The sequence below is a fragment of the Sus scrofa genome, chromosome 1 (assembly GCF_054392235.1).
Source record: "Sus scrofa isolate SSC_HxYL_T2T_F1_AM1 chromosome 1, Sscrofa_HxYL_maternal_Yorkshire_Landrace_v2.0, whole genome shotgun sequence".
In the NCBI taxonomy this organism is placed as follows: Eukaryota; Metazoa; Chordata; class Mammalia; order Artiodactyla; family Suidae; genus Sus; species Sus scrofa.
In genome coordinates, this window is record NC_139383.1 from 122,285,729 (window position 1) to 122,310,403 (window position 24,675).

The 24,675-nt window shown below is 36.3% G+C and overlaps 1 protein-coding gene across 20 annotated transcripts in view; it reads right to left on the minus strand.

The window, feature by feature from the left end:
• Positions 1 to 997: 997 nt before the first annotated feature.
• Positions 998 to 24,675, minus strand: part of RNF111 (ring finger protein 111) — a 98,569-nt gene continuing 74,891 nt past the window's right edge. For 2 of the 20 annotated variants that reach the window (XM_013992927.3, XM_084968541.1), the window contains exons 7-14: positions 21,210 to 21,465; positions 15,997 to 16,345; positions 13,968 to 14,093; positions 12,808 to 12,934; positions 8,406 to 8,498; positions 7,074 to 7,169; positions 5,709 to 5,812; positions 998 to 2,644 (exon numbers count right to left, since the gene is read on the minus strand). In XM_013992927.3, coding sequence (XP_013848381.1) covers positions 2,527 to 2,644; positions 5,709 to 5,812; positions 7,074 to 7,169; positions 8,406 to 8,498; positions 12,808 to 12,934; positions 13,968 to 14,093; positions 15,997 to 16,345; positions 21,210 to 21,465 — 1,269 coding nt within the window. In that variant the 3' untranslated portion in view covers positions 998 to 2,526. Of the gene's footprint in view, positions 2,645 to 5,708; positions 5,837 to 7,073; positions 7,170 to 8,405; positions 10,018 to 12,601; positions 12,935 to 13,967; positions 14,121 to 15,996; positions 16,346 to 18,346; positions 19,282 to 20,359; positions 21,469 to 24,675 lie in introns of those variants that run through there. The other 18 variants (XM_021073569.2, XM_084968520.1, XM_084968500.1 and 15 more) reach the window with 11 other exon arrangements.

Here is a 24,675-nt window from a genome sequence, read left to right on the forward strand (position 1 = left end):
AGTTTATATTTTTGTCTTATAAATACCATTTAAAAAGCAGAGCTGGTTTTCTGTATGTCAAATTGTTATGGTTCAAATGACGAAGTGTGCTAGCAGCTAAAATAACCAGTTAAAGAAAAATGTTTCAAATATCAGCTTATAATTTGCATATTAACAACAAAAAGTGTAAGATTCGCTGATACAAGAATTTTTAAGTATTTGGACAGCTATCACTGAAATATTCATTCTGACATACGGTGTAGCAGCATATGGAAGACATCAAAACAAAGCATAAAAAGTTAAAATACTAAAAATTATTTTCCTTCTCCCTTAGTTCGTTACTAATCACATTTTCTGTAACACATTTTCTGTAACATTTAAGCTCCTGCAGGTATTTACCACAAATACTTGTATAAAATAAATTTTAAGGTAATGATGATTTACCTATATTTTAAAAATCAGTAGCAATTACTAAACAGGTCAACAGGGAGTTGTGCATATAAATCTGATGCAATATTAAAAAAGAGGAATCTATCTATATTTGTGTTTAGGGGAGCATCAAGAGGACTCTATTATATTGAATTCTCCCCATCTTATCCCTTGGCACAGACCCTGTGTTTTATAGTGGTGAAGCCCTACATCTGTCACATGCTATTGGTACTAGCTCTTGTCCCCAGTAAGATGGCATACAAAGTTTCTCTCCTTTTCTCTCATTCTGTCTCATCCCCTTCCCACCAACTACAGCTTAATCATCAAATGTTCTTTTTAAAAATGTTATTTCATATCCAAATTTCTTAACCATAGTCCATCTTCCATCTCTCCACATATTATGTTCAAGCACCTGATACTGACAATTACTACAGAGTAACTATTTACTAATATTAATAAAAGACAAGAAGCCATAACTGAGTAACAACCATCAAATTATGTAAATGTCAACTTGAATGAGATCATTATTTTTGAATTCCAAAATGTTTAATATAAATGGTTTTATAAAAACAAACTATGAAAACACAAAGACAATAGAAATATAAGTTATTTATTAATCAATCCACTTACAAAGCAGGTGGCTTAATGCAAGCTTATTGACATCTTCACATATGATTCATGGGAACATGTCTTCCACATACAGACAGTGATGTTACTGACTGATGCATTTGCAATCTGGGGCATATTAAGCATATTTAGACAAATAAAATTAGGCTATCCTGTATATGAAAGTATCTTGATATATGCATCCTGAAGTGGATTAAAACTTTCTCCAAAGGAGAAATGTTAGTACATTAACTTAACTTTAATATTCTATATTATGCAGTAAATCTTAACTATAGAAATTAAAAATTTTAAATCAGTGATCGACTCTTGGTAATGTACGAAGTGGGAATCTAAAACCAGAGCAACAGTAGGTTGACAGCATAATTTGTGCCTCACAGTATCTGCAGATTTACTGTTTTCAAGTTTGAAGAGAAATAAAACAAGAGACATGTAGATTCAGCTGACTTTATTTATCTTTAAACTAATAAAAATCCCTTTAAAAGTGATCCTGGGACCTTTAGAAGTTCTATGAATGCATAGATACCTGCCAGTGACTGCAATTCTAAATCCTGACTAAATGTGTTTACAAAACTCAACACAAGCAGATATCTTTACTATACGTGCTTAGCAGAAGACTGAAAAATTCTACATGTCTTCTTCGATTTCCCTAAAATTTTGTTAAATCTGCAAGTATATACAATCCAGCTAATTGAAATTAATATTTAGTGTTCATCAGAGCTGTTTCACAGCAGCAAAAATTGAATCTGGGAAATAAAAGTTCTAAACAATGTAGGAAACGATAAATACAATCAGAACAGCAGTCTAAATGTATGATATCAATATTCAACTCTATCTGCATTGTGCTGAAAGGAAAAGGATACACCAAGAAAATTTCTATTGATCACTCTGGTGATGTGAATACCACCTGCATCTGATTGAAAATGGTTTATACTCTGTTCCCAGTATCAAGGATGGTATTTAACTCAGAACTCCATATTGTAAATATACAGCAGCCATTGTGTCCTAATTAAGGAATGTCTTAATACAATATTATCATTTTCTAGAGGATTTTTATACATTAAACTAAAGTACATGATTGATTAAATTAAACGTTAGTAATGGATAAAAAAATTCATAATTCTCAAGACCTGGTACTATGTAAAAAACAAAAAGACCACAAAATTCTACTTACTAAAGCAGCTAATCTTGCCTGCAAGTTTAGGGTCACAAGCCCATAATATGTGCAAAGAAATGCAATACAAGGAACCATGCAAAAATACAGTAAAATGATACAGGAAAAATGTCAAATCTAGAAAAAAAGGCTTTTATAAATACATCAAAATCAACTGTATACATAAACTGTACGTCTAGCATTAGTTGTACCATATAGCAGAGCCAGCACTCTAAGTTCAAGGCTTCCAAATCTGCGCAGGTAAGTCATGCCATCTTTGGTTGACTGCAGTACCAGGAGGGTGGGAATGAGAGGGAGGGCAAGAGTTCTGAAACATGGTGTCAACTCTCACTTGGCAGCTGGGCCTCAATGTCCACTCTGCATATGGGGCACTTCTTATTGGTAATCAACCACTGGTCAACACACACTTGGTGGAAAAGGTGCATACAGGGAAGGCGTCTATTATAAGCAAACAAAACAAAAAGCAAAAATTAATCTTATGACAAACACTCATGATATTTATTTTTAAACAAATGATATATGCAGTAAGTCAGTAATGTTTTCAAGTTACTAGACAGCATTCTTTTCTATTAAAAAACCCCAGGAGTTCCCGTCATGGCGCAGTGGTTAACGAATCCGGCTAGGAACCATAAGGTTGCAGGTTCGATCCCTGGCTTTGCTCAGTGGGTTAAGGATCCAGCGTTGCTGTGGCTCTGGCGTAGGCCGGTGGCTACAGCTCAAATTAGACCCCTAGCCTGGGAAACTCCATGTGCCGTGGGAGCGGCCCAAGAAATGGCAAAAAGACAAAAACAAAACAAAACAAAACAAAACAAAAACCCCTCCCTACTCAAAGAGTTACACCTACATTAAATTAACAATGTAATATATAAATGACCAAGAAATTAACTGTCACAGCTATGGAATCAAATTATATAAAACCTCCAGAATTTTAAGAACAGCAATTACATTGTTTTGTTTCTATACCTGAGCTGCCAATGCACTGGAGTTAGCAATTTGTTCCCTGTAACCGAATACTGTAAAACACATTTTAAATATCGAATCATTGAATTTGGGGAGTACTTTCAAAAAAACCTCATTTAATTCTCTCTCAAAAACCTTGAAACTATGTTGTAAATGCCATATCATACTGATTAAGGAATGTCTTAATACGCAATTTTATTTTATACTTAGAGGTATTTACATATTAAACTTAAGTACATGGTTGATTAATGGTCAATAATATTGTTTTCATGTTATATCCACTTAACACTATGATACTCGAGCTTAGAAGTTCCTGTCGTGGCTCAGTGGTTAACGAATCCGACTAGGAACCATGAAGTTGCGGGTTCGATCCCTGGCCTTGCTCAGTGGGTTAAGGATCCGGCATTGCCATGAGCTGTGGTGTAGGTCACAGACGCGGCTCTGATCCCACGTTGCTGTGGTTCTGGTGTAGGCTGGAGTCTACAGCTCGGATTAGACCCCGAGCCTGGGAACATCCATATGCCATGGGTGCGGCCCTAGAAAAGGCAAAAAGGCAAAAACAAACAAAAAACGTTGAGCTTAAAAGAGATGTTTAATATGCTACACTAAGTTATCAATAAGACATTGAGAAATATGGAGTTCCTGTTGTGTCTCAGTGGGTTATGAACCAGTATTTAAGATCAAGGCGGGTTCCATCCCTGGCCTCACTAAGTGGCTTAAGGATCCACATTGCCTTGAGCAGTGGTACAGGTCGCAGACATGGCTTGGATCCTGTGTGGCTGCGGCTGTGGCGTAGGCTGGCAGCTGTAGCTTCGATCAACCCCTAGCCTAGGAACATCCATATGCCAAGGGTTTGGGCCTAAAAAGCCAAAAAAAAGTGAGAAATAAAGAAGGCCTCCATAAAACAGTAGGATAGAAGTTACTGGCTTAAATGTCCATTTCAACTTGTATCTACTGTTAAGAGATGTCATATATTTCAGACTTCCTAATATTTTGTAGAAATAGTAGCTAAAAAGAGGTTCCAATTGCTCCTTGCATAGGAGCAATATTGTAAAAACAACTCTCATCCATACTTATAAATCTTCAGTGGAAATAGAGTGTTCAAATAATCTTATATGTGGTATGGTAGACAACGATTTATATGCTTTTTTTCTCTCTTAGCCTACGATAAGAAATACGATAAAGTTATCCTTATAAATTAGGGCAACAAAACTCCTATACAGTTGTTACATAAGTTACAAAACCTGTTTGATATGGGATTATGTAATTTACATAAGAAAAGAACAAAATGATTAAGAAATTATAAAAGGAAAGGTCTAAAATTAATATTTGGTTAGAATAACATTTTCTAGGAGTTCCTGTTGCGGCTCAACAGAAACGAATCTGACTAGTATTCACAAGGACACAGGTTTGATTTCTGGCCTCCATCAGTGACTTAAGGATCTGGCATTGCAGTAAGCTGTGGTCTAAGTTGCAGACGCGGCTGGGATCGGGCATAGCTATGGCATAGGCCTGCAACTTACAGCTCTGATTGGACCCCTAGCCTGGGAATCTCCATATGCCTTGGGTGCAGCCTTTTTTGGTCTTTTTAGGGCCACACTTGTGGTATATGGAGGTTCCCAGGCTAGGGGTCCAATTGGAGCTGCAGCTGCAGGCCTACACCACAACCAGAGCAACATAGGATCTGAGTCATGTCTGCAATGTACACTGCAGCACACCACAGCTCACGGCAATGCCAGATCATCAATCCACTGATCGAGGTCAGGGATCCAACCTGTCTCCTCATGGATGCTAGTTGGGTTTGTTAACCACTGAGCCACAATGAGAACTCCCAGGAATAACATTTTTCCTACGTCACAAAGTTGGAAAAAGAAAACAGTCCTACAAGTTGAAAAGGAATTTTAGAAAAGAGATAAAAGATGTACAAAAAGATGCTATAAAACAAACTGCATGGAGCTAATCTGGAGCTCCCTCTTTAAAAGCTTTGGAGAATACATTAATAAAACTGTCTTGGCCTCCAAAGCCTCTTACTTCTCAAATTCTCCTTTCTGCAAGATTTATGGAAGACCACAAAATTTCCCTGGCCAAGTGTTGGTGGGGCCCTAAAATACGTAGGATATTTCCTATTCCGACCCTTTTGTTGGTAATACAGAGACTTCAATCTTTGTATTCTTTCACTCACAGTAAGAGGGTAATTCTACGTATCAGAAACTGGTGACAGGGTATGCTAGCAATAATCTTTATTTAGTTTCTGGTCTACTTTCTTTTTATCTTTCTTTCCTTTGGGGGCCACATCTGAGGCGTATGGAAATTTGCAGGCCAGGGATCAAATCCAAGTTGCATCTGAGAACTACACCACAGCTGTGGCAACACTGGATCCTTAACCTGCTTTACTGGGCCAGGGATCAAACCAGCACCTCCACAGAGACAAGCCAGATCACTAACCCATGGTACCACAGTGGGAACTCCCTCTGGTCTACTTCCAAAGAAACTCCCTTTTCCAGTTTCCACAATGGGTTTTAGATAATTAATGTCTAATTACCTCACATCTTCACCTTCCTCTAAAATAGACAAACAGATAGTACATTTTTCCTCTGTGTCTTCCTCAGTCCCTTCTTCCCCATCTTGTTTGCAGTGCAGTTTCCTCTGTGAGAACCAATCAGTTGTTACCTTATTAGTAGAGACGACATTATTGAATAACTGAGTAAAAGCTGTATTTATTTGAAAAGCAATACAAAACAAACCCACACATTCACCCACAACTTATTTCCCAAGTACAACTGTCATGAATTAATGGATGAATTAAGTGGCTATCATCAACTAAGTGTTCTTGTAAGACCCTTAAATTATCAACAGCAAAAGTAAAATTGAAAACAACAAACTCATTAGTTCAAAATTTATCATTTTTAATACATATTTAGGATAATATATACATTTTTGTTCTATCAGGAGCACAGCCAAATGAATATTACTTTAACAAGGAACACTTCAAAGAACAATAAAAAAATTAATGCTAATTATGGCATTTAGCTTAAATAACTGAAAGGCCTTAAATGTAATGGTGACACCTCATTAACAGACACATACTAATGAAAAATACAATGAACAGCAATGTGCACACTTTCTTAGTCTCTGTAGCATAGAACATTGTTGTTTGTTGAAAGAAATTTATTTATTTAAAGTGTCTACTCCGTAACTTCCAGATGTAATAATACTACATAAGCAGTGTAAGGGTAGAAAACAATAAATACAAGCTAATTAAATGTCCATCCAAATAACTGGCTAATTAAACTATGGTACTGCTATATGATGGAATACTGTTTAAGCTATTAAAAAGAATGTATGTCATCTGTGGGTGTTGATATAGAATGAAATGTCCAAGACTGTGTGCATATTATCCCCTTTACATTATTTTTGAAAGTGGAAGAAAAAAATATACACATGCACATTGTTATAAATGCATAAAAGAATGTGGAAGATTACCTAAGAAATCTTTAACCATGATTTTTCTTCTGGGAAGGAAAACCAGGGTCAGTAAGGTAAGATACTTCAGAGTGTATATTTTTATAGTTTCACTTTTTAAAAACCATTTATTTGCATGTATTTTTTTGGTTTTTTTAAATTATTTTTACTTAAAAAATTTTTAATTAATTAACTTTTTTGGCCACACCCACAGCATGTGGAAGGTTCCTGGGCAAGGGATCGAACCTGTTCCACAGCAGTGACCCCGGCTGCTGCAATGATAATGCCAGGTTCTTAACCTGCTGTGCCACAAGGGAACTCTGCATGTATTGTTTTAATAATAAAAAATCTAGTTGCCAGACTCCATAAACTCAAAGAAAGTCCACAATATTAAATGTTATGTGCTTCAATAATAATGTAGATATTTCACAGAATAAATCCTTACCTTTTTGTATTTATGTGGATATGTACATCTTTCAATTGTCCCCTGGGATGCTCCACGATTAACATTTCCTAATCTTTCTTCCAAATGAATAAGTTCCTGAAGGTGAAGAAAAACTGGTATGAAAAGCCAGGACATTTATCCCTTGAATACCACTGTCAGCATTGTAAAAACAACAAAGTTCCATATTTATAAGTAGAGTATTCAAAAAGCCATATATGGTAAGGCAAATGGTTATGCTCTCCTTAGAGATTAGGACAACATATTATCACACATGTCCTATACAAGTCAGTAAGCATGAATGCATGCAGAAGATGAAGTCATTGTAGCATGATAGGGAAACAAACAAGTTCTAAGTCCCAGTGACTCCAACAACAAGAAGAAACAGAACTTTATATCATAGTCAAATGACTTATTCTTCCAGAAACAAGATATTTAGCTACAAATTAAAGTTCTTTTTCTACAGCAATGCTTCTCTAAAAATTAAGCTTAAACAAAAAGTATTAAGCACTGATTGTAGTAGGAAAATACTGGAAAAACCTAAATTTTTTCTAGGATAATGGTTAAATAAATTATCTTAATCCATGTAGCAGAATATCAGAGCTATAGGAAATAATAAATAAAAAATTTGATATATTCCAAGGATAAATTTATATAAAAAGTTACTGCCCAATTCTAATGTATTACAAGCAACACATGGATTCAATAAAGCAAGTAAGTCTATTGCATTTATTAAAAAAAAAAGCTATTATGGTGTTTCTCCCACATTTAATGGAATGGTTCTTTATCTGATGTATATATTAATTTAATAAATTTCTATAGTCTTCTATATTAGATAATTTCATTTACTCTTTTAATACTTGGGTAATTTTTTTTTTCTTTTTTCTTTTTTAGGGCCACAATAGTGGCACACGGAAGTTCCCAGGCTGGGGGTCGAATTGGAGCTACAGCTACTGGCCTACACCACAGCCATAACAACTCAGGATCATTGCCTCATCTGCAACGTACACCACAGCTCACGGCAATGCCAGATCCCTGATCCACTGAGTGAGGCCAGGGATCAAATCCGCATTCTCATGGATATTTGTTGGATTTGTTTCTGTTGCACCACAATGGGAACTCCTAATACTTGGGTAATTTTTGACACCTGGATATTACTTACAAACCTTTCTATAATAATCCCTAGAAGCAATATCAGAAATTAAGACATTTTACTGCTTTCTGATCCCAGCCACTGCAGTAACTCTATATGGTTGTACATATTAATAATATATATATTCTCCCTCTGCATTAAAGACACTGCAGCAAATATTTTCATTAATTTTATTATTATACCTCAAAATTGCCCCTGAAGGGACCTCTGAATGATGTTCCATCCAAACCTGATGAAATATAACGAATGTGAGGATAGCCTGCCATGTCAGGAACCTGTTAATTAAAAACAGAATAGGCTAAATCAATTGAGAATAGGCTCAAGTTTTACAGTTACCACTGAATAATTCACTCAATTTTCTCCATCCACCTACTCACAAAAATCAACTTCAATAAGTACACATAACTCCAAAAAAAAAGCATTCTGTAACAGTTAGGTTCCTCTTCAAAAATAATCTTTTATAACTCTTAAACTATAATCAAAAGGAAAAAAAAGGGAAGAGCTGTTCCACAAGATAACAATTTTCTTCTACCTGATTTATTTTGCACAAAGATTCTTAAGTAGAAAATACTCAAACCTAAGACTGAGGCTCTTAACAGCCTGAATGTATAAAGAGTAAAACTTTCCTAAGCTCTAATCAATTTCAGAGAGCTTTATTGAACAGTGTTAAGAAACAGAAATGCACAAAATTTTCTAACAAAACTTAACTTCAAGATACAAATTTTATTTTCCTTTTTCTAACTCCCTAAGAGCTAAAGGTACCCTTGGCTCCTTTTTTCGGTTTTGTTCCGTTAGTAAAAGTTTTAACAGTTTCCTAATTTTTTTGTTAGTCAATCCTCATTATTCATGGATTTCTTGTGAATTCACCTACTTGGCACAATTTATTTGCAACTCCAAAATCAACAGTTGTGCTGTCATGGTCATTCATCGATCTGCATTGCGCAGCAAATTTTGAGTTAGCTGATAACATGTGTTCCAGCTGAGGCAGAACAAGACCCAGTCCACTTGTTTCAGTTCTTATATTGTAAACAAGTATCTTTTTTGTAGTCTATTTAGTGCCACGTTTTCCACATTTTTATGTTTTATAGGTGATATTTTTGTTTGTTTAAAATGGCCCCCAAACATAATGGATAAGTGCTGGCTAGTGTTCCTAAATGCAGAAAGGCTATGATGTTCCATATGGAGAAAATATATGCAGATAAGCTTCATTCAGACATGAGTTACGGTGTTGCAGGCCATGAGTTCAAAGTTAATGAATCAACAATATATATCAAATAAGGTGTCCCTAAATAGAAAACACATTAAAATAAGGTTATGCATTGATTGGTTGTTGTAATCAGAGACTTGCAATAAGCTAGGGCTGTATTTACCTTAGGAATAACGCTTTAACATTCATTTAGTTAGTGTTTGCAGCAACTTTACAGAACGGAAATACCATGAATAACAAGAGTTGCGGATAGTGTTTAGAAAAGGAAGATTCTGAGACTGAGCACTATTCTTCCATCTTTAGAAATAAATCGCCAAAATTATTTTTTAATCAGCTTCCACTGAATCACAACATACTGCTAGCAGGCTTTACAGCTTTAAAAGATAATCCACACATGGAAAAGAATTTAAAATAAGCAATAACTTTTATCCTCCAAATAACCTATTATTTAAATGTCTGTACCTTTCCTTACAATCAAGATCAACATTATCCAGCTTTAAGAAGATAATCTTGGAGTTCCTGTTGTGGCGTAGTGGAAACAAATTCGACTAGTAACCATAAGGTTTCAGGTTTGATCCCTGGCCTCACTCAGTGGGTTAAGGATCCAGTGTTGCCATGAGCTGTGGTGTAGGTTGCAGACGTGGCTCGGATCCTGTCTTGCTTTGGCTGTGGCATAGGCAGCTGTAGCTCCGATTGACTCCTAGCCTGGGAACCTCCATATGCCGTGGGTGCAGGCTTGGAAAGCAAAAAAAAAAGAGCAAAAAAATAAAAAGAAGATAATCTAGGGGAGTTCCCATCATCAGTAGTAACGAACCTGACTAGGATCCATGAAGATGCAGGTTCAATCACTGGCCTTGTTCAGTGGATTAAGGCTCTGGCATTGCTGTGGCTGTGGTATAGGCCAGCCCCCACAGCCTGGGAATTTCCATATACCACAGGTGTGGCCCTAAAAAGAAAAACAAAACAAAAAAAAGAGAAGAAGATAATCTAACTTCCTACATATCTCCAAGGAAAATGAAAACATAAAAACTCCTGCCCCCCCCCCCAATTATTTAAATCTGGACTTATCCTGTAACCCTATCTAGTATTTTTTTATCTAGCTTTTATGGATAAGCTTCCTCTTTCTCCTATTCAAGGGTAAGCTCTACCACCTGCTTTCCTCTTTCCCTCTTTTTCTGTTTCCCCACCCTGGGTCATCCTTAATTAACTGCTACCCAACCCTCTCCTCTATATCTTCAAATAAGTCCTCGCTGATGTTAATGTTGTTCTGTCTTAAACCTGAAATTACCTTCAAGTTTCTCCAAATCCAAATTCTCTCTCTAGTGCTTAAACATGTGCCAACCCCATTTCCCGCTTTCTTTCCTTTCACAGACCAGTTTATAAAGCAAGTAGTTTATACTCACTGTCTCTACATTTTCATCTTCCTCTTTTTTTTTTTTTTTGGTCCTACCCACAGCATTTGGAAGTTTCTGTTCCAGGGATCAAATCCACACCAGAGCAGTGACCCTATCTGCTGCAGTGACGATGCCAGATCCTTAACCTGTTAGGCCACCAGGAGACTCCTCACCTTCCTTACCACAATCTAAGAGGTACCCTGTCTCCATCTGGCACCATTACTGACATCACTGACAAAAGCCACCAATAACCACTCCAACGCCAGATGCATTCAACATTTTTCAAACTATTTTTTTGTGATGAAATGCTACTGACATTATTATTTTGACATTATTCTAACTTTATTTCTCAACTTCTCTAGTCAGTTCCAGGAATCCTTTGTTTAAGGTACAATATTATCATTTAAAAATCGAAATATTTTTCTTTTCTTTTTTTAAAAATTACTCAATGAATTTTATTACATTTATAGTTGTACAACGATCATCACAACCAAATTTTATAGCATTTCCTCTCCAAGGTTTTTTTCAATCTCTTGTCAGTCTGCACATTTTTCCTGGAAATCTAATCCTCTTCTATGAATTCATATATTATGACAGTTATGTGACACATACAACTTACTTATTGACAGATCACAACCTATCTTTAACTCAGTTACCAGCTGACTGTTTGGAGATCCAGATCATAAACTTAACTTCCTACTAGACATTCCACCTCGATACACACAATTATCTCAGATTTTACATGTCCCTTTTCTAAACCCTCATCTAATATTCTCCAATTTAGTGAATGGCAACACCATACACTTAATACCCAAAGCTAGAAATGTGGGAAATCATCATAAATATTACTCAAAGGTATCCCATCATTTTTATGTCAGTTGCCATTGTCTCTCTCAGGCATTCACTAACTTTTATCTCTTCTACTATTAGCTCTAACTAGTATCCTTCCTCCTGCCCTGAAATCTGTTTTTCACACAACCAAAGAGGGGGTCTATTTAACTAAAATCTGATTAAATCACATTAATAACATAAATATGATCAAGACATTCCCTCTTCAATGGTTCCTGAATTTCTTGGCAGGAAGATTTTTCATTGCTGAGTGACTCTCACCCCTAAGATCAAGAAATACCAACTTACTTGGAGTTCCTTGTGCTTATGCTATTTGAAAGCTCTTTACATGCTTTAGCTGCTATAAGAGCATCATTCTTCATTCCAAAGCCTACTTACAATTTGCATGTATAATAAAGTGTCCTGGAACCTTCTCTGAAGGGCCTCTACTCCTATAAGACAAAACTACTCACTTCTCTGTACCACATACTCTGTATTATGAAGAGCAAACTTCATTTTTGCTGAACTTGTTCTTTAGAACTCAAATTGGAATCAACAAAATCTGAACCTGCTCAAATTGTATATAGAGTATCAATCAGTACACTCCTGCTATCAGAAAAGTATGCATGCATCAGAACAGACCCACTACTACTTATAACACAAAGCACACATGCTAGTGAAGAGTGTATCAAGGTTATTATCTCGGTGTAAATGAAAAAAATTGTCTTTTTTACAATGCAAATACAAACACTTTTTTTTTTTTTTTTGAGGGCCACACCTGTGGCACATGGAGGTTCCCAGGCTGAGGGTCTAATCGGAGCTGTAGCCACCGGTCTACGCCACAGCCACAGCCACGCCAGATCCGAGCCTCATCTGCAACCTACACCACAGCTCACGGCAACGCCAGATCCTTAACCCACTGAGCAAGGCCAGGGATCGAACCTGCAACCTCAGGATTCCCAGTCGGATTCGTTTCCCCTCGCCACGATGGGAACTCCTAAACATATATTTTAATATAAGTAACACATTCTCACAGCACATTTCCATCTAATAATTCTCAATTTCTATTAAACTATTTCCAATAAAATATTTAAGAAAAGGAAGAATAGTTTTCAAAGGAAACTCTACCCAAATTTTGAAATTTTCCTATTTTACCATTAAAGGAAGAGCTCCTAATTGTAAGTGATGTAGTCGAGGGGGTGCATGGTAATGGGCCAAGTGAGGGTGCAATGCTCCAGGTGTGTAAGTAGCTGCAGTCACTCCAGCTTCAATTCCCAGTTCCCTGACAAAGGATGAGAACAGATCAAATTTTAGACATCCTTACAATGTCCTTATTATCCACAGGAATGGGGGAGTATGTTTACATTTCTAAAAGTAATCTGAAGTTTCTTAACTAACTTAGCTGAGAAAAAACATAATTTAGCCCAAAGGATATAACTAATAATTTCAAGTTCACTTCAGAAATTAAAATTCAAAAATTCAATTTTGTGATCATGAGGAGCATGGTACAAATGAAAAGCACTGTACTCAATTTCACATCTTACAAAGGAAGGAAATACAGTGAATGGCCCCTAAGGTTCTTTCCAATCTAAGTCTGATTCTACTTAAGCACACAGAATAGAGTTTACTTTTTTGATTTATATGAATGTTGCTCCCAGGGCTTTTGCTTGTTGGATAGTGCCTCTGGGTTGTTGGTATCAAGGATAATTAGAAGAGTAAACACTTCTATACTTTACAAAGCAAGGGCAAACAAAACTTTAGAAAGAGTAAAATTGGTAAATGCCAGATCTTCATTTATTTATTCTCATTTTACGACTTTGCCTCAAAAGTCACTGTGACTCAAGATCTCAATGACTTCTACAGACAAGAGATCCAGAAAGAAAATTTTAATCCAAATCCGCTTCCATTAGTCTAGGAAAGAACACCAGCCTAGGAGGATGAAGGCTGGATTTCCCTTGTCACTAGCAGGAATTAAGGGTGGTACTACACCTTTGTGAGTACAAAAGTGGAGGTGGTGGATAAAAGAAGTTGTGAAAGGTAGGATCCATCTAGGGAGTGAACTTTGATAGCAGATCCCTGAAAAAAACCAAAAAGCTCTACTCCTGTCTGACATAGGTTTCCTGCCCCAGAACTCAAGCTGCAACTCTTTCATCCCTAGGTCTCTACGACTTGTCCAGAGATAGCACAACAGCTAAGCTGGAATTCAGTTTCTCCGTATTACCCTTCTGTATGGCATTCCACTACAAATTATGTCTTTCAAAGGTTTTTTACAGCAAGAAGCTTAAGCACAACTTTGAAATACACAAGATACTGACCAGGCAGATCTCTCTGGAGCCTGTCGAGGATGTGAGGACATAGTCTGAGGCACATGAATATGATGCCCATGACCATAGTTTGGGTGCATCCTATGTGGATGGGGTGGGGGGCGCTCATGTGCCCGCCTGGAAACACAGAACACAAAAAGACCACTGGAAATAATTGAATAATTGGTTATTTCTTAATGTAGAAAAAACAATCTAGTATTAATATTATAACATCTACACATTAGTCATGAACTTATTTTGGTAACAATAAATTATAAAAATGTAATATAATTTAATGATTAATAAATCAAGAAACCATAATCCCACAAATTCTCACTGCTCATTAATTACAATGCCTCCAATTCACATACCATCCAAAGCAAAAGGGAGTTTTAACATTATCTTGCATATCTTCTTTATGGGAGATTAAAAAAAATTTTTTTTGTTTGTTTTTATGGCAGATATTTTAAATAGAATAACAAACTATAAACAGAAATAAAATTTTATAAAGTAACACTCCAAATGCTGTAGGCACAAAGAAATTATTATAATATTCACCCATTTTAATACATAAAGCTTTTAAGAAAAAATTTTTAACTTTATGCATTTTTTCAAACACATGCAAATACATGTCAACACATCTGGGAAACTGATAATATTAGTTCCATTTACACTCTTTATTCATCAACCCAGATTATTATACTTTCTCTTCCTAGTCTAAAATTTGTCAAACTTACAAATGCAAATGGTCATAACGTTCTGAGCAAATGGCATTAAAAAAAAAAAAAGAAAAAAGTTCCAGGGATTCATTTTTATCATCTCATTCTTACTTTCTATTAGTTTTGAACACATTTACAGATTTTGCAAGTTTAATCTAAATGATTTAGAACAAGTAATTTTCTAGATACCAGAAAAATATGAATGTTAAACTGGCAACTTTATATAGAAAGTTGGGTCTAATAAGGGTCTAATATTAGAATGGCAGCAACATCCAGAGATTCCAGATATAACCTTAAATTATGTAACTAAAGAAAGAAGTTACACAAGTGCCAGATCATTAATTAGATCAAGAGTTCTGCAAATACTCTGTAAGGGCCAAATTATTTGCTCTATAGGCCACATGGCCTCTGTGGCAACTACTCAACTTAGTTTCTGCAGTGTGAAAGAAGCTACAGACAATATATAAATGAACAAGTGTAGTGGTTTTCCTATAACACCTTAAAAAAACAGGCAGGAAGAATAAGACCAATAAAATATGCTGCCCTAAATTAGAAAATCATGTCCTGAATTTTTAAAAGAAATTTAAAAAGTTCAGTTAGGAGTTCCTGTCAGGGCTCAGTGGTTAACGAACCTGACTAGCATCCATGAGGACGCGGGTTCGATCCCTGGACTTGCTCAGTGGGTTAAAGGATCTGGCATTCCTACGGCTCTGGTGTAGACTGGCAGCTATAGCTACGATTTGATCCCTAGCCTGGGAACGTCCATATGCCACCAGTGCGGCCCTAAAAGGACCAAAAAAAAAAGTTCAATTATATTCTTTTCATAATGTATGGGGAATATTTTAATATTTAAATTTATAAATAAACTAAGCTAGTTAAGAAGACTGATTTTTCAATGACTGATTTTTCAAATTAGTTGTTGAAAATTCCAATACCCTTCTTCCCTCTGGTAGGTAACACAAAATAAATCAATTGAATCTTTAATAACTTCCTATCTTGTTACTTAGTATCATCAATTTTAACATTAATCTTCAGTATGGAATAGTGAAGAAACGGACATATGAGATTGGTTTACAAAAATAAATGACCTTGGGTCATATCCTGAAAATGCTTTGATTTCATTAAATAACCTGATATTATAAACTTGTTTTGTCAGCACCTATAACTCAGTAAGACAAGAAGAAGATTCTCGTTAGTAAAGAATTAATTTCCCAGTGACTGAGGATTAAGTACAGTGACATGACTTTATAGTTTCAAAGACCAATGGAAATAGAAGTAAAAGGAATAATGTGCGATTATCTTTTTTAAAACATAAAACCTACGTTGGATGCTGCATCATTCTCCTCCTTTGAACCTCCATCCTCTGCATCACTTCATGAGGATGCAGTCTCTGTGCAGGAGGTGCTGTGGCTGGAATATGGTGTGAAATCGGCTGGTGTGTGGGCGGAAGATGCTGAGGAATAGGTGCAGCTGTACTGGTTAAATGAGTTGGGGGTGGGGGTGCCACGGGGTGAGATGTTGCATGAGAAGATATTTGAGAATGGAAAGCATGTACAGGATGAGGAATAACATAATCCACTTGAGGTGGAGGCTGAGTCTGAGGGGGAGGGTTCCCATGAGAGTGGGGGCAGGCAGAAGTTTGATGATGAAGTGGTCTTGCCAAAGAAGCATCTGTAAGAAAAGCACAGGCACCATGGAGTTGAGAATATTTTGGCATAATATTTTATGAACACATTAGCACATATTTAATTTTTATGAGTATTTTATCAATGCTTGAGTCTGCTTAGTCCTGTTTGGCAACATGCTTTCTTCTTTGAGTAATCTTAAGATATTTTCTCATGTCAATATATATAGCTTTACTTCATTTACTGCTTCACAACATTCTATTATAGGAATGTACCAAAATTTATTGACGAAATCACTACTGATAAAAATGGAAGCAACCCAGAGTTCTGTTGTGGCTCAGCCGTAATGAACCTTCTCTAGTATCCACGAGAACGCAGGTTCAATCCCTGGCTTCACTCAGTGGGTTAAGGATCTGGCGTTGCTGTGAGCTAGGCAGCAGATGCGGCTTGGATCTGGCACTGCTGTGGCTGTGGTGTAGGCCAGCAGCCACGGCTCCGATTCAACCCCTAGACTGGGAAATTCTATATGCCTCGGATTAGACCCTAGGGGAAAAAAAAGGAAGCAACCCAAAGCTGCAATAAACAGCTGTGTGTATGAATGATTCCTCTTTTGGTTTCTCTTTGATACAAGCATACACATGAGTATGTGCACATGCATATACACACACACTACTCACAGAGACGTTCTGCAGCATAAATTTCTATAAGAAGTCTGAGTCTGAGAGAATAAATTCAGATACTAGTTGACAAAATACTCTTCCCAAAAGTTTACCATAGTTAATTACCATCAACAGTACATGAGAGTTCCTGTCTAATTACTCCTATACTATCACTAAATTTTTAAAATGTTAATTGGAGAAAAATCTTGTATTTATTAACCACTTACATTTCTTCCCAGAATTATCCACTCATAGTCTCAGCCTATTATTCACCTTTTTCTGGTTGATTTTTAAGTTTTTTTTTTTTGTGTACATAGAAGCTTTGTCATAATAAGGTAATACAACATTTTTCCAAATCATCTTATATATCAATCTTGTTTTCCTTCATGATTTATGGTTATAGAGCACAATAGAGAGGAAAGGAACTTATGAGTCCTTATGGGCAAGACAGCAAACATTCTTTCATTGCTACTCTTCTCTCATCCTGGCCCATGCTACTTTTCCTGTGCTGCCTTAAAATGGTGGCATATTTACCTGGAACCTGCCATGGAAATCAGCCTTAGGTAGAGATGGTTTCACCCATTTCTTTATTCTGGGTCTTTTTCTCTCTCTCTCTCTTGCTTTTTAGGGCCATACTCGTGGCATATGAAAGTTCCCAGGCTAGGGGTTGAATTCGAGCTATAGCTGCCGGCCTAGGCCACAGTCACAGCAACACAGGATCTGAGCCACAACTGTGGCCTACATCACAGCTCACGGCGAGGCCAGGGATCAAACAGTGTCCTTGTGGATAACAGTAGGCTTCATTTCTGCTGTGCCACAACGGGAACTCCTCTTCATCCTGAGTCTTTATGTTGCGAAGCAAATGTTGAAAGATCTCTCAGAGGAGAACAATCTCTCTTACTCTAAAAGATGTGCATCTGTTTGAGGTGTAAAAAATGTTTGTCTCCTCCCTGACTTTCTTTCCTAATTTCATTCTATTTGGAAGACTTTCTTGGTAGCCTGTACAGAGCTACAACAATATTTCAGTTTCCTTACAAAAAGACTGCCTTCAATTTTTAACTGCTTTGATTCATGCAGCAGCAAGGAAAGTTAGATAACTATGGACTCATTTAGCCATATTTTCAAAGGAAAGCTTGTTAGCATATATTTAAAGGAAATTTTCACTAAGCTCAATGTAAGTTCTAAGACATATTTTAAAAGTTCTATCTTCAAATCAACACTTCATCTAAGAACTCACAAAGCTCAGTATTTCTTGGTCATCAAAAAAGTTTTATCACTGCAACTCTCCTCAAATTCAGAGCACTTTTTTCCAGCTTCATTTCAAGGTTTTCTATTTCCATAATCATTACACAAGAAATAATATTCACAAATATCACAAAATTCTAAAGTTTCGTTTCAGAATGAATCAATTTATTTAACTCATCAATATTTCAATTTTTTCAACTTTATTGAAGTATAATTAACAAATACAGTAATATTTTAAAAGTGTACAATAATAAATTTGACATGTATACCATGTGAAATGATTATCATAATCAGGTTAATTAACACATCCATCACTTCACATAGTTACCATTTTCTGAGTGTGGTGAAAACTTCAGTCATCATTATTATTCACTGTTTATCTAAACAAACCAACTGTCAACCACTGTAAAAAGATGACATATTTTGCATTCCCAGAGACCATTCCCTTCTTCTCTATTTTACATGTTCTTGCCAGTTTATTAAAAAAAAAAAAATTCTGATCTTGCTTCTTACAAGTTCAGCATGTCACTTTAACCCAGCAATCTTACTCCAGCAAAGTTACTCTACAGAAAACCTAAAAAACTACAAAAAAAAAAAAAAAACCCGACAATTTAAATGCCCATCAACAGAGCACTAATTTAATATACAATGGAACATTATGAGAGTATTAAAAACAAGATTTTTCATGTGCTAATATGGAAAAAACTGAGATGTACTATTAAATTAAAAAACCTAAAAATCAAATTAAGAAGAAGGAAGAGGCAAAAACTGCCTGATATGATCCCATTTTTTTTAAAAAAAGGAGAGACATATGTCATAATAACGTATGTACAAAGAAAATTTCTGAAAGGATTTATAATAAGCTATAAACAGTTGCTATCTCTGAGACACCAAGCTTAATGGGAAGAAAGGAAAAGGCCTTTTAAGGTCTCCTTTTATATCATTCTGAAGTCTGAACTCTTTAGATATATACAAATTACTTTTGTGATAAAAGTAAAACTAGTTTAGGAGTTCCTACTGTGGCTCAGCAGTAATGAACCTAATTAGTAACCATAGGACTCAGGTTCAATCCCTGGCCCTGCTCAGTGGGTTGAGGATTCAGCATTGCTGTGAGCTGCAGTACAGGTCACAGAAATGGCTTGGATCTGGCATTGCTGTGTCTGTGGTGTAGGTCAGCAGCTGCAACAGCTCTGATTCGACACCTAGCCTAGGAACTTCCATATGCCACAGGTGTGGCCCTAAAAAAAAAGTGTAACAAGTTTAAGTCTAAAACATTTGTTTTTGTATTAAGACATTGAAAAAAGGAATGGATACACTTATAAACTGCTTCAGTATATTATTTTTAAAAGAGAGGGGGAGAAAATCACACATTTTGAGTCTCCAGTAAAAGATCATTTAAAGATGGGAGGTCCCTAGTGGCTCAGTGGGTTAAGGATCCAGTGTTGTTACTGCTGTGGCATGGATTCATTCCCTGGCCTGGGAATTTCCACATGTCATGGGCATGCCAAAAAAAAAAAAATCAACGATGCATTATCAACAAATATTAGAGAATAGCCTAATCACACCAGCGTCCATACACAGAAATTTGCCCACTAGTCAATACTTTGTAGAAACTATTTCAAAACCTCTTTTCTACCTTACACTTTAAATTATAAGCTGCATTACTGAAAAGATAAATGATGTATCACCAGGTTTCATTGTACAAATTCTAAGTTGACTCCAGGTGTGTCTTCAAGACCCAAACTTGAAGAAATCTAAGATATCTAACTCAAAAGTATCCCTTGAATATAATCAGAAGAAAAGCAAATTTCCTTGTCAACTTTCTGGTTTACTCCTATATGAATTTTCAGTGTATTTTTCTATCAAAGTATTCCATCTGATTATTAGCTACAATTTAACAGAGCAGTAAATATATGTTACACAGCTTAAGGGTATTTCTCATTTCTTATGGTATCTCCTAAGTTTCAATTTCTTCTTTCAGACAGAAGCCATGTCTGATTCTTTTTTTTTTTTTTTTTGGCTTTTTAGGGCCCGACCTGCAGCATATGGTGGTTGCCAGGCCAGGGGTCAAACTGGAGCTATAGCTGCTGGCCTAAGCCACAGCCATAGCAACGCCAGATCCTAATTAACCCACTGAGCAAGGCCAGGGATCGAACCTGCATCCTCATGGATACTAGTCAGATTATGCCAACCACTGAACCATGACAGGAACTGATTCTATTTTAATTGCTTGCATCAAATGAGTACAGAAACCTTTTTGCAATTGGCAAAGCTTTCTGTCAAGGAGTTTTCTCTTATGCCTCAGGTAAGCTTCAGAATTCTTAGTCAATGTTTACTTTCCCATGTGTAGAAAGAACTACTGAACTTTCAAATTTCCTTCTATTACTAAACAATAAATCTAAATTCCTTAAAATTTTCCTTTATAGGAATCTAAGCTGGCATTATTGAAGGTACTTCAAGTTCAAAGATAATAAAAGGTACATGTTAAAAAGTAAAACAGACAAAATACAATACTTTTAATTATTTTCCTGGATCTTTTAAAACAACATCTGGCTCCCACCCCCTTTGCTTTTTAGGGTTGCACCCGCAGCAATATGGAGGTTCCCAGGCTAGGGTTCTAATTGGAGCTACAGCTGCTGGTCTACGCCACAGCCACAGCAATGCCAGATTGGAGCTGTGTCTGCAACCTACACAGCAGCTCATAGCAACACCGGATCCTTAACCTGCTGAGCGAAGCCAGGGCTCAAACCCGAAACCTTATGGTTCCTAGTTAGATTTATTTCCACTGTGCCACAACAGGAACTCCAACATCTGCCCTTTTATACCTTAAAAAACTGTTTTGTGTACATAAGGTGAAGAGAGGATGAAACAGGCAAAATATACCCCACTCTTAGGCCAAAGAAATACTAAAAATTTATAAATTAGGATTATTAAAAGGCTATTTCATGGAGGAGAATACAATGCTTCATTTATATTCCTCTGAATTCTTGGCCTATTGATACTTACAAGGAGGTGGCATATAATGACGACAAGATGACAGCGAGGCTTGTGGAGGGGGCTGGGGCTGGGGCTGCGCAACCATGCTTGATCCATAACCATCTATTGATAATGGCTGACTTGGGGCAGCAGCAGCAGCCTGATGGCCAAAGATTGCAGCTCGGGAAGAAGAAACAGGGCAGCAGGGGTCAAATGCAGATGCTCCATGAAAACCACCACTTCCATGACTTCTGATACCACTGTTGCTCAGGTCTACTGGCAATGCCTGCTGTATAAAGAGGAACTATATTTTATCTTTCTCATGTTTGGTCAAAACATTGTTTCATGTTATACTATAAAAGTACTCCTAATACAATCCAGAAAAATAGAATCTATGAATTTAAAATGGTAAACTTTTTAGTGGGAAGACCTACTGAGCACCAAGAAAATGATGTTTATCTTGGATTATAAAAATTATAGTGCTTTTACCCTTAAAATCGATAATCAATTTTTAAAAATCAAGTGTGAGATCATGCTATAAGATGAACAAAAGTTAATTAACAGATATTTTAAGATCTGCTTCTCTTCCATTACCTAGATATTAAGAGATAAAGAAGCTTTAAAATCATACATCCACATTCTCCTTTACCCTACAATTCTGATTGGTAAACTTTTTTTTTTTTTTTTTTCATTTTTGGACACCCCATGTTATTTGGAGCTCTCGGGGCAAGGATCAGATCTGAGGTGCAGTTGTGACCTCAGCCACGGCTACAGCAATGCCAGCTCTTTAACCCACTGTGCAGGGCCAGGGATCAAACCCCCATCCCAGCACTGGCAAGACACTGCTAATCCCACTGCACCACAAGAGGAGCTCACTGATTGGTAATTTAGCCAATTGCCAAAACATATAATCGTACCACTGAAAACATTGAAGATTCTAGATAAAAATGTGTCCTATTTTGTAACTGTACACAGAAAGCATTCAACTGAAACTCTAATAGTGCAAACTTTATCCACAATAACAAAGAGCGTAAGATTATTCAAGCTAAATCATTAGCTAGCTTTGCCGCATTAACTTTTTCACTTAAAAAAAAATTAAACCATGATTCTTTTTATTAGGAATATAATTTTTATATGATTTTTATCTTTTCCATTATAGTTGGTTAGGAATATAATTTTAGGGAAGGCTCATTTACCAAGTTGGGAAATCAAAGAGCCAAGATTTTATCTGTACTCAAAAGTAATTAAGTTTTTCCCCCAGAGTACTCTGAAAAGTCTTAAGTAAAACACTTTACCTTCTACTCTAGAGCAGATTACAGAAACGAAATTGTTTTTTCATAGTCTTAAGTATTTTAAATACAAGACTTTGCTTAGCATTCAGTGTAGCTGTAATTTTTAAAACGTGATTTAAGAAAATAAAGACATCATATACAGAATCATGTACAGGAACTGTTCAATACTAGAAGCTGAGAAGCCAGAGGTGAAGAAAGCTAGGGTAAAGGGCTAAGTTCCCCAGTGGTCCTGTGAAGAACTGTAGTGGTCTTTGCACTTAAAAAAGAAATATCTTTTCCTTTTTTTTTTTTTTTTTCCCTATAAAAGGCAGAATGGTTTTTGTGCTTTCAATGACCTCCCAGCTCAGAGAATAAAAGAAATATAAAGAACTCTGGATGCTACAAGGAAAGGGTTGTGGTGGTACAGGAGAAGATGCAAGAAGATAAAAAGTAAGGGCTACTCTTGTCTTCCACATTATGTGTCTACAATCAAGCGAATGCCTTAGCCTCTTTTGAGATGGCAAGAAAAAACACATGCTCCCAATTCAAATTAATAGGGTTTATGAATATTTTTTTTTTCTTTTTAGGGCCACACCTGTGTAATATGGAAGTTCCCAGGCTGAGGGTCGAATCGGAGCTGCACCCGCCAGCCTACACCACAGAGACTGCAACGCTAGATCCTAGCTGCATCTGTAACCTAAACCACAGCCTGCAGCAACACCAGATCCTTAACCCACTGCGCAAGGTCAGGGATCAAACCCACATCCTTATGGATACTAGTCTGGTTCTTAACCCACTAAACTACAGTGGGAACTCCCAAGGATAATATCTTAAAATTGTGAATTACTACTTATGGTTCAAGTCCGTTCTGTATTTTCCTATTTGGGCTAAAATTTGGCAAATGGACTGGAATATCAAAATACTATGAAGAAGAGCAAATTTCCTATTTTCTTCTCCAGTTAGTGATTAAGAACACTTCCAGAGAGTGAGTAAAGTAGGGTGAAGGACCTCCTAGAAGGACTTGAGAGTAAAGGTAAAAGTAGAAAATAGGGGAAAAACCAACAAAGACGACTCTCTTCTTCCCAATTCCAGCAGTTCATTCAATTCTTATGTTAGAAGGAAAAGGGAGGGTAAGCAAAGTAGTACAGAAATGGCAAATAATACTTTATATAGACTATAAATAATGCATAACACTATTTAAACTGTTCTCTCAAAAGAGAAAGTTACACCCAAAGGAGTATCAGGCTATAATCAAGTGACTACTGCAACTTCTCTGCTGTCAGGGCTAATCCTCCCCTACCTTTCTCTGCCTATCTATGACAATCATAAGAAATCCACAAAATTATAAATACTCAGATCAGTTTGCTTCTCCCCAACTTCCAGCTGTATCCACATAGGTGTCAAATGGAGACTATATGAGGCCATCTCATGAGCATGTGGCCAATTACAGATTTCTACAAATATCTACATGAATCTCAAACTGTTCATATCTCTAAAACCCCACTCCTTGCTTTCCTTCATACCCATCAAATTACCGAATGCTTGATCCTGCTAATTTTCTTCAAGTTTTGTGTTCATTCCAAATACTCTACTTATAGGTAGGCACGTAGTTTACATCTATCTGTATTTCAAGTAAAGCAGAACAGTAAAAGAGATTCTACTTATAATTAACTCAATCAGGTTGCTTCCTCATTCCCAAGAGGTAGAACAGGTCTAGACAATCATGAAATGTTAATACTTAGAACTGTTAAAAAAACAATACATCACCACAAGTCTCTTCAATCATAATAACTCTCAGTAAACCTTTTCAAATTTCCTTCTGATATCAGCAGCAGGATTTTTTCCTTAGGAGAACATCCTGCTTGATTTCTTAATTATTTTTAATTTGTCACATCCAAAAGAGATAACCATTAGAAATTTAAAAGATGAAGCAAGTACTCTAGGAAAGGTCAGAGGGTAAAGCAGCTGCACTAAATTTCTTTTTGACTTTTTTCTAGCACATTTTTCTTTTTTACCAGATGTATCAGTTATAGTTTTACTTTTAAATTACATTTTGTTTTTTAAAATATGCACCAACCAGATTTATATCATGATTATACAGAGATGACACAGCATAAGTTAAAAGAACACATAATACTTCACTTTACTCTGTGTGATCACAAATACTAATTTAATATTATTTGACATTTCAAGCACTAATAATATCAACTAATTTAATTATAATG